Here is a 10,179-nt window from a genome sequence, read left to right on the forward strand (position 1 = left end):
TAAAAGGTAGTTATGAGGGATTGGGGATATAGATCAGTGGTGAGAATAATTGCCTAGCATGCCTGAAACCCTATGCTGAAAAGGAAAGAGTGGGGTGGGGGAGGGAAGGAAGACAGTACCAGTTGTGTCAGATGTTGTAAAGGTAAGATTGAGTGAGAGGAGCAAGGCGGGTGAGTGGCCTCCAGGCAGAGAGCAAGCATGTGCAACAACCGTGAGGCAGAGGGTAGCTGCATGTCTGTGGAGCAGAGTTAGGGGCAGGCTAAGAACCACATCTCTGAGAGATGGGCCCAGGAGCTGGGAGTTTGAAGCAGGGGATCATGGGGTACACCCTTTGTTGTCTTTTTTTTTTTTTTTTTTTTTTTGGCTACAGGGAAAACCAGAGAGCATCAGAGAGCTCAACCAAGAGTCTGGGATGGGTGTTCCAGAGAGAAGAGGGAGCTAGGACCAGTGAGGTTACCATGGTGATAGGAGGGCGGTAGCTTCAGATGTGTTAGAGATTGAAGGACAGATGGAGATGCTTGGACTCAGCTGGGAAAGTCAGGCTCTCTCCCTGTGGGGATCCCTGGAAGGTGGTGAGAGGAGATTGGGCCTCAGGACACCTCCCTCTGTTGGCAGGAGGCTACCAGGTGCCTGAGCAAGTCCAAGGAGCTGATGGAGACGGTGCTGAGGGACCCGGGCCTGCTGGCTCTCCAGAGGGAAGGTGGAACTGCTCTGGCCAGCTTGCAGCAAGAGGCCAGCGGGCTAAATGCTAACCCCGATGTCAGGTATAGACACCCAGTCTCCCCTCCTTCATTCCCAGTTAGAGTTCAGGAGTGGGGCCACCCTGTGAAGAGAATGCGTAGGGTGAGGCTAGGGAAGCCACCTCCTTACCCTCTGAACCTTGGGGATAACCTCACCAGCCCCTCCTTCATCTTTAGCCAGAGACAGGCATTGAAGGACTTCCGCTCTTGTCTCCCCGCTCCACACACGGACCTCTCCCTTTTCCATCTCCTGCCCCTCACAATGTCTTGTTGTTACCCACCATGTCCCTGCCTCACCTGCTTTACCCAGCCCATCTTGACTACCTGAGGTCCCTCCAGACCTTTGACCTGCAGTTCCACCAGGGGGCGCTGTGGGCCCATGCTCACCGCGGCGCTTTGCTGTTCTGTGCTCATCCCTGCAGTCCTTGTGGCTCCCCACTCCTTCAGGAGTTTTGGACTTTTTTCTGATGAATGTCGGATCCGTGACTGGGGTCCCTTGAAAAGGCACCTTTCCTTCCATCATCTTTGTCTGAAAACCGGCTCCCAGGACGGGATGGGAGACTCCAGGTTTCTCCCTTCACCAAGCACCGCCATGGGAGAAGTCCCCTCACTAGCTGCTTTAGGTCCTCTGGCTTTGGCCAATTTAAAAATGCCTTGCAGGGCAGGTGGGCCCTAGGTTCAATGCCATTCTTGGCTACATAGGAATTTGAAACCAGCCTTTGACCCTGAGTCTCTATCCGAGACAAAAGACCATCGCTGGTTACAGCTGCTACCTCTCTGCACCTGTTCCCTGCAGAATGGAGGTCAGGAAGATAGCATGTTGCAAATGGGTAAGCGCCACCCAGCCTCCTGGGCCTGACACTCCCTTGAATGTTTCTCATGACAGAGGGAAGGTGCAAGGTCCCCTGGCTGGCCAGAACCCCCGGAAGCAGCACTAGAAAGCTTCATAGTCAGGGAGGGCCTCATGCCGGCCTGGAGTGGACTGTGAGCTCTGAGCTTCTGGAAGCCCCTGCTCAGATCACTCGCTGCTCACAGCCACTCCAGGAAGTGAGTTCTGTTACTATCCCCACTTTTCGGATGGGGAGCCAGAGACCCCCCCGAAGTGGTGATGTTGCACAAGGACCCACGCTAGCAGTTAGCAGAGCTGAGGTTCAGACTACCCAGCTTAATACTCCACCAAAAAGGAGAAGAATCATTTCAGTTCCTGTGGCACCCTCAGGTTTGCCACTGAGGCCCAGAGAAGGCTAGGGACCTGCTCTAGGTCACACAGTAAGTCAGTGGCTGGCAGCCCAGCTGTGGCCACAGATTAGGAGGGCAGGCACTTGCCTGATGAGAGCACAGAGAAGAACATCTTTTTCACCCTCTTCCCTGTCCCAGGAGCCATCTGACCGAGGCTGCTGCCCTGTACAACCTTGTGGATGGTCAGCTTCATGACTTGGTCACTGCGTCCAATCAGCTCCTCCGAAGGCTGGAGCTCCGAGTCCGCCTGGGCCACCTGGAGACTGCCATCCACGAGGTGAAGGGGATGGCATTTTTACAGGGCTCACTATGTTCTGCAGTTAACATATCACGCTGGCAGGCCTTGGTGTTTGGGGCAAGGCAGAAAACATGCATTCAACCAGTGATTAAGATACAGTCACAGGGGCTGCATTTATTGAGCACTGGCTGTGTGTGTGCCCCAGACTAGTGTACTTGTGAATATCCTTGTCTTCCAGCATGGTCTCTTATCAGTGACAAAGGAGCTTTGAGGATTCCCCACCACACATGGGGAATCCAGGGCTGGCATATGCTGCCCACTGTGGTTGCACATCTGGAGTCTGAGCCTGGAGCTGCTGGTAACCCTTCACTTAGGGGTTACCTAAAATCAACACAGCTGTCTCTGCCTTGGGCCAGGTCCTCCTGGCTGGGCACCCCCAGGTCACCTGACTGCTCAAGCCTCTGCACTCTCATTTCTAACCTTGAATTTTGTAAGTTTGTAGGAGCTTGTCAGTGCCCCCAGAGCAAGAATACCTCATTTTCTTTTCCTATCACTATGAGGAAATACCCTGGCAAAAGCAACCAGAGGGAGTTTATTCTGGCTCACAGTTCAAGGGTGTGTCATGGTGGGGAAGACAAAGACCTTGAAATGGCTGGTCATATCACATCCATAATTGGAATATACACGGCCCAGCATCCCAGCCAGGGAATGGTGCCACCCACAGTGGGCGTGTCTCCCACTTCAATCACCCAAATCAAGATAAGCCTGAGGGGCTAGTCTCCTAGCTGATTCTATACTCTGTCATGTTCAGACACACATCATAACCATCACAGCGTCAGAGGACCTTTTTATCATCCGTCCCTCAGTGACTGTTCATTCCTATCCATTACCACCCATAAACTGAAGCCAAGGGCGTCAGTGAGTTCTTGGGAGACTCTCTGCCACTGGCAGGGGTTTCTCCAGACCCAGTTATATACCCCTAAGACAGAGAACTCATCCCCAGAGACCAACCTTTTATGATCAGGTGACTGTAAGTGATCAGACTGACTCAAGTTTTACCTTCCTGTGACCTCACGCCATCTTGGCTTCCTCCCACAACCATACAGACAGAGGGTCTCCCAGGGTCAGGGCACTCAGAACCATAGCCCCTCTGTGTTGAGCTGAGTGAGGTCATTACTGGGATTTCCATCCAGGCCCATGACTGGCTGAGGACAAGAAGTCTTGGGCCCCTCAAGAGGTCAAGGGTCAGGGAGAAGGCTCAGTCAGTGAAGTGCTTTACCACAGGTACACGGTCCTGAGTTTGGTCCACAGAAGCTACATAAAACACTGGGTGTACTGCTGTGCGTTCGTAACCTCAGTACCGAGGCAGCACAGGCCGAGACTCTCGGGGCTCACTGGCCAGCCAGGCCTAGCCTAATTGGTGAACCCCAGAGCCCAGTGAGGGACCCTGTATCAGAAATAAATAAATAAATGAATGAATGAATGGATAAATAAATAAATAAATGGTGGGCAGCTCCTAAGGGAGCAACCTAGGTTGACATCTAACCTCCATATACAAGTGTACCCACATATGCATACCCACACATGCACACATATACACACATACACACATATACACATCCATACACACATATACACATATACACACACATCCACACATATACACACATATGACACACACACACATATACACATATACACACACATCCACACATACATACACATACACACATATACACACACATACACATACACACACATATGCACATATGCACACATGCACACACATATACACACATACACACGTATACACACACATATACACACATACATAAGCATACACACATACACATATACATATACACACACATACACACACACACACACACACACACATACATGTATCTACACACAATAAAGTAAGCAGGTAGCCTAATGCGGCTCCTTACCCCACATCACACTTTAACCATTGTCTTCTGCCCAGGTCAGTGACTGGATGGTGGGAGAAGGCAGCCAGAGTCTGCAGGCTCTCGCTCCTGTACATGTATGTGCAGAGACAGTAGAGAAAGTCCACGCAGAGTTTGAGGATTTCTTCCTGCAGGTTGCGGTATGTTCCAAGACCCAAGTTGCCAAGAGGGCATTGGGGTGGGGTCAGGTAGGTCCTGGATGCAGGGATGGGAAAATGCAAGGGAGATTCCAGGAGCAGCAGGGAGCAGCCTGGACCACAGAGCCACCACCTTAGGTTCTGCCTCCTCCAGGAAGTCCTCCAAGACCTAGTACCAAGAAGTCAGAATCCCTGGTGGTTTCTCAAAATGCAGGTTCCGAGGCCCAAACCTAAGCTTGCTGGGTCAGCATAGAAAGACGGGATATCACATTTGTGATGACACAGGAGGCCTTGGGCTGTCACAGCTCTCAGAGAACTCCGGACACTGGAGGATGGAGCTAGCCTGGACACAGCAGAGAGGGCTGTTGGGGATCGAAGCCTCTGACCCAGGCATGAATGTCACAGAAACTTCCCAAAGACTGTGAACTTCCCGGGCAAAGGCTGGGATGTGTGTGTTGGGTGTGTGACAACTCCTGTGTTAACCTTTGGCCGTGGGCTGAGCTTTGTAGCTAGGGAAACTGAGGCTCGTGGTCCATGGAGACTCCTGACTGCTGGGTGGATCCTCAGGTAGGAGTTGAATGTTCTTTTCCTTCTCAGGCCCAGTACCGCCAGGGCCTTGACCTGTCCAAGCAGGCGGCCCAGCTGGGAGCTGCAGAGGAAGGAGCAGGTGAGACGGGGCTCCCAGACCTGGTGGCCTTCGCCTCCACCCAGCAGGCCTTCCAAGCTAGGCTGACACACTTCTACATGGCCGCTGAGAGGCAGCGCACTGACCTGGAGACCCTGCTCCATCTCCACCGCTTCAGAAGGAAGGTAAGTGTGCCTCCTGGGCCATCCGCACAAAGCTCCACCCTCCCGCTGGGGTGGCACAGGGTCAGGGAGGTCTGGACACAACACTAGGCACCTTGTGAGAGCCATGCCCACAGTGGTGAGAGGGGAGAGGTGTGACATGGGGCGTGCCTGGGTCCTTCTCCAAGAGAGGCAGAATGGCAGCAGGTATCCTTATCTAAGTAGGCATGGTGTGGGCGGAAGTGTTTAAGTCAGAAGGGACAGCAGCCTGAGTGTACACCTGTGAGTGAGTTCTTCACACCTGTGGGTGAGTTCACACCTGTGGGTGACTCAGGGCCACCTGCATTGCGCCCAATTTACAGGTGAGGAAACCAAGGCTCAGAAAAAGGTCAGCTACTGAGGTAGGACTGAGCAGTGGCTGAGTAGGATTTGACGTCCGAGTTTCACCTCCTAAGTCCACATAACCACCATCACCACCCCCATTTTTCTAATGGAAAAACTGAGGTCTATAAACCAAAAAAGCAGGCTGGGAGGGCTGGGACCCAGCTAGACAGGAAGCCACATGGCTGCCTTATGCCCTCAGCTGCCCCTTGAACTTGCCAAGAGGGACAGGGCGTGGGTGGAGCTTGACCTCGCCCCAGCTGTTGGCTGGCTGGGTATGAAGGGACAGATTGGAACATAGGGAGGCTTCAGAGGACAGTAGGAGGGACCCAGACAACTCACGCATGCCTGGGGACCCGGAGGACAGGGCTTCTCTGTCTCCTCGGGTTAGGGACAAAGCAGGCAGATGTCAACAGTGGCAGTGAAGGGACACCCTCCCCCTCCCCTGCCATGGAGAACATGGGAGAGCAAAGTCCGGAACCCAGAGACATGGGCCACCTGTGCCCATATAGGCCGAGAAAGCACCACTGCTGCCCCCACTGCTCTGAGCCTCCGCTTCTGTTGATAATAAAAGTGGCTAGTGCTGATGTTGGGTTCCTGGTGCCAGCCTCTGTGCCAATCATTGTCACACCAACCCTATGCTGAAAACAGAGAGGTTAGACGACTCACCCAAAGCCACACAGCTGGCAGGTGGCAGGCCTGCAATTCAAACCCAGACCTTGGGCTTGAATGTATTCCCAGCCGGATGGTAGGAGAAGCAAATTAGAGCTGAAGAGAAAGAAGGCTCAGTGGTTGTGAGCACTGGTTGCTCTTCTAAGAAGACTCAGGCTTGATTCCCAGCATCCACATAATGGCTCACAAAGGGCCATAACTCCCATTTCCAGGGAATGCAACACACTCTCTGGCTTCCCTGGGCGCTGGGCGTGCACTCGATGCACAGACATTCATGCAGGCAAGATACTCTCTTGTGAAAAGTAAAATTATTATTATTTTTAAGACAGAAAAGCAGAGTAGATGCAAGGAACCCCCCAGAGCAATGTATCTCGCGTCAAGGGCATCTGGAAGCCTCTCTCTGCCCAGTGATTGCTGCCCACTTCCTCCCTGAGACCTTCCCCCCAAATCAACCAAACTCCCTAGCACTGCAGCTTTTGAGCCTGCTATTCCTAGCGCCTGGAAAGCTTTTCCTTGGCTGGTGAAGCTGAGGCCTGTCCAGATTGCTATACCTCCCATGCTATAGCTTCACAGTGCTCCCAAGGACCTGATATAACCCTGCAGCGTGTCACTCGCTTGTCCCTGATGTGCCCTATGGGTTGTGAGTTCCCTGAGGCTGCGGAGCATACTTGGTGTTCATAGAGAGTCAACCTGACTTGGGCCAAAAGGAGGAAGAGAGAAGAAGGCAGCCTGGGCCCGAGAAAAGGTAGCACTCCTCCAGGTTGGAACAGCATCGTGGAAGGGGGAAGGCCTGACTGTCCCCCTGTCCACCACTGGCGGTTTGATCAAGGCTGGACACACCAGTGCTCTGACTGCTCCTCTGTGTGACTGAGGAGTTGGATATGGTGTCTGAGTCACTGGCCGTGACTGTCAGACTTGGCTGAGAGGATGGAGCCACAGACAGGACTCTGCCCAGGTGGGGTGCCCAGGCACTGGACCTCCTGCCCTAAATAATCCTAACTTGATTCACCGCTAAGGGAGATTTATGATGCCGTGAGTTTTGAATGCTACCGTGAATATGAAGCCATTTATCTAAAGACAAGCTCCCCTGATCCACACACATAAAGACGCCTCCTCGCAGCAAATGGTTCTGCTATCCCCTGGCCAGTGGCTTGCTGTCGGCCCTAAATAAATGGAGAGATTATCCTTTGCATGAGCTACTGTAGCAAGCCAGAGGGTTATGGGGGTAGGATGAGGGGGGGTGTCAGGAAAAGGCAGAATCACATGACGGACAGAGGCCCAGCTGGTGTACGGGCTGTGGGGACTGCTGGACTGACCGCCCATCCTTACCTGAACCAGCTTTTCTATGGGTGCAGAGAACAGAACTGTAGGGGCAGACCAGATCTGGGATGGGACTCCAGCCCCTCCTTGCCTCATAGCATGACTTGGGGCAAGTGGTTTTGGTGCATTGAGCCTCAGTTTCCCACTTTGTGAAATGGGCTGTAAACCAGCTCATAGTAGGAACACAGGACACTCGTGGAACCGGGCAAACAGGTGATACTTGGGATGTATTAGGGACGGTCCTCAGTGTCTCAGCTTCCCCGGCCCCCAGGCTAAGAATTAAAGCTAAAGTCTCAAGCCAGGTAGGGAAATGCTCTACCACCAAGTCACACCCCTTTTCATTTGGAGACAGACTCTTCTTAAGTTGCCCAGGCTAGATTTGAACTCGCTCTATAGCCCACGAAGGCTTTGAATGTATCATCTTCTAGCCTTGACTTTCTGAGTGGCCAGGACAGTCTATACTCAGTTTGTGTGTGTGTGTGTGTGTGTGCCACCCTTGTGCCTTTGGAGGTCAGACCTCAGGTTCTTGACTTCCACAATTTTTGAAACAAAAAAATGTTTGTCTTGTCATTTGCCCCCAAGCATACTGGGCTAGCTGGCCCTAGAACTGGTGGGCGGGGTTGTTCTGCCTCAGCCTCCCATCCCACATCATGGGCACTGAGATTTCAGTTGTAAGCTCCACCCGGCAGCCTTACATGGGTTCTGGGGATTTGAACTCAGGTCCTCAGACTTGTGCTGCAGACACATTACCCACTGAACCCTCTCCCCATCCCGGCGCTCAGTCTAAAGAGGGTTTTCCTGGTCATTTCTGGAGCTCTTGATTGACAGTATGCCCTGCTGGTCTGTGGATCTGTTAGAAGGGGCCTGAAGAGCCCGGGGTTACTAGAGGCTACTTGCAGGAGGGTGGGCATCCCCATGGAGCCCACAGGAAAGGAGGTAGTGGTCCTCACGGTGAGCAGATTGTTGTCAGATGCATGCTAGTTCACTCAGCCACACTGTCTCAAAAGCCACTGCTCAGAGATGCATCATCTTTCCAGAGCCCCCACCTCCCTTTCTCTTCCTGTCCTTAGATGTCCCGGTTCCACATGGACTGCCAGAACCTGCTGACCCAGCTCAGCCTGGGCAAGGCCGTGAAGGCCAGCCCTGGGGACCAGTTGCACCTCCGTCTCCACTGCTACCTGAAGCGCCTGGCTTCTGAGTTCCAGACGGAGAAACTCCTGGCCATGAAGCTCCAGGTGGCCTCCCTGAGCCAGCCTGGCCTGGGCCAGGAGGTGTGGGAAGAGGCCCAGGAGCGGCACCAGGAGATCCAGAGCTTGCTGAAGAAGGCACTAGCCTACTGCCCATGCCCAGAGGTTCCAGCTACCCAAGTGGCACTCATAGACCGAAGCAAGCCAGTGGCTAAGGGTCAGGGTCTGCCTAGAGAAGTGGGTTCCAAATGGGACAGGTCTCTACAGGACTCTCTGGCTGTGGATCGTGTGTTCAAATCCCAGCGGTCTCCCCGGACCCCTCAAGGGGAGCAGAGCAGAAACATGTGGGCAGGCCTGCTGTCCCCAGAACCTGGCCAGTCTGGGGACACTGAGGAAGTCAGGGGCACCCCCAAGCTCCCCGATCCCACCCTGGAGCGGCTCCTTGCCTCCCTCTTCTCCTGGCCCCACCTTCCCAAGCAGAGCAAGGCCTCCCGTCCGACTGGGGGAAGCTTTTCCTCAGAAGGGACAGGATCACAGACATCCCTGGAGGACTCACCCCACACAAGTCCTCCTGCGTCCCTCTAACTGGACCTGAGCCACCACACCAGCTCTGGGGGCTGTGACAGGATTGACAGAGGGATCTTCAGAGCCCATGCCACCCCATCAAACATGGCCATGGTGCAATATTAAGACCACCTTCTGGCTCCAGAAAGCTCCAAGACAATGGATTGTTACCCACACTGAACAGTGCGTGTGGGAATTAGAATCCAGACTCAATAAAAGGAGATTTTTTTTTTTTTTTATTGAGGGTTGAGACTGCAGAGTCTTCTACGGCAAAGCTGGCCAGGGTCACCTTGTCAAGGAATTGTCCTTAGGCAGCCCAAACTGCCACTCACTTGGATAACAAAGTAGTGGGCGGGGCCTCTTGTCTTGAGCCCCAGATTAACGGACCCTAAGACAAGGACTTAGCATTTGGCAGTGACCCCAGGAGCCACCAGGAGGAGGATAGGCAGAGGGAGGGAATTTAAGGGCATTTGTCAGGCAAGTTCCATCCAGCTGAGGCCAGTCAGGAGACAGCAAGGACAACAGCTGGACTCTTGAGACGCCCGTCTGAGGTGGAGCATCACAGCAGGCATACTCCCAGGAGCTGGCTCTGGTGGGCAAGGGCAGCAACCTGGAGGGGAAGAAACTGGTTGATGCAGAGTTCTCCCCAGGGACCAGGGTCCCCAGCTCAGACTCAAAGAACCACACCGAATCTTGTCCTTGCGGTCCATCGACACCCCAGGGAGTGTTACCTCATCTCCAAGTCCCACTTTCAGTGCCAGCTGTGCTGAATCATCAGGGGAAATGGTGGAGGGGGTGGTACAGACTTTGAAAACTGGTGAGGGTGGGTACAATGGACAAAGACGATTAGAGCTACAGCACCTAGCTTTTTACAGGACTGCATAGCGCCCCCTAGTGCCACCTTTAAGCACTGACATACTGGAACTATTCACAGGGCTCTAAATCAGT

The 10,179-nt window shown here is 53.4% G+C and overlaps 1 protein-coding gene across 4 annotated transcripts in view; it reads left to right on the forward strand.

Annotated features, from left to right (window-relative positions):
* Kiaa1755 (KIAA1755 ortholog) overlaps window positions 1-9,454 on the forward strand; it is a 33,232-nt gene extending 23,778 nt beyond the window's left edge. For all 4 annotated transcript variants that reach the window (XM_085832682.1, XM_021156917.3, XM_021156915.3 and 1 more), the window contains 5 exons: window positions 616-764; window positions 2,118-2,256; window positions 4,202-4,324; window positions 4,919-5,131; window positions 8,551-9,454. In XM_085832682.1, coding sequence (XP_085688808.1) covers window positions 616-764; window positions 2,118-2,256; window positions 4,202-4,324; window positions 4,919-5,131; window positions 8,551-9,252 — 1,326 coding nt within the window. In that variant the 3' untranslated portion in view covers window positions 9,253-9,454. The remainder of the gene's footprint in view (window positions 1-615; window positions 765-2,117; window positions 2,257-4,201; window positions 4,325-4,918; window positions 5,132-8,550) is intronic.
* The last annotated feature ends 725 nt before the right edge of the window (window positions 9,455-10,179 follow it).

The sequence above is a fragment of the Mus caroli genome, unplaced genomic scaffold, assembly GCF_978045245.1.
Source record: "Mus caroli unplaced genomic scaffold, Mus_caroli_1 scaffold_2, whole genome shotgun sequence".
Taxonomy (NCBI): Eukaryota; Metazoa; Chordata; class Mammalia; order Rodentia; family Muridae; genus Mus; species Mus caroli.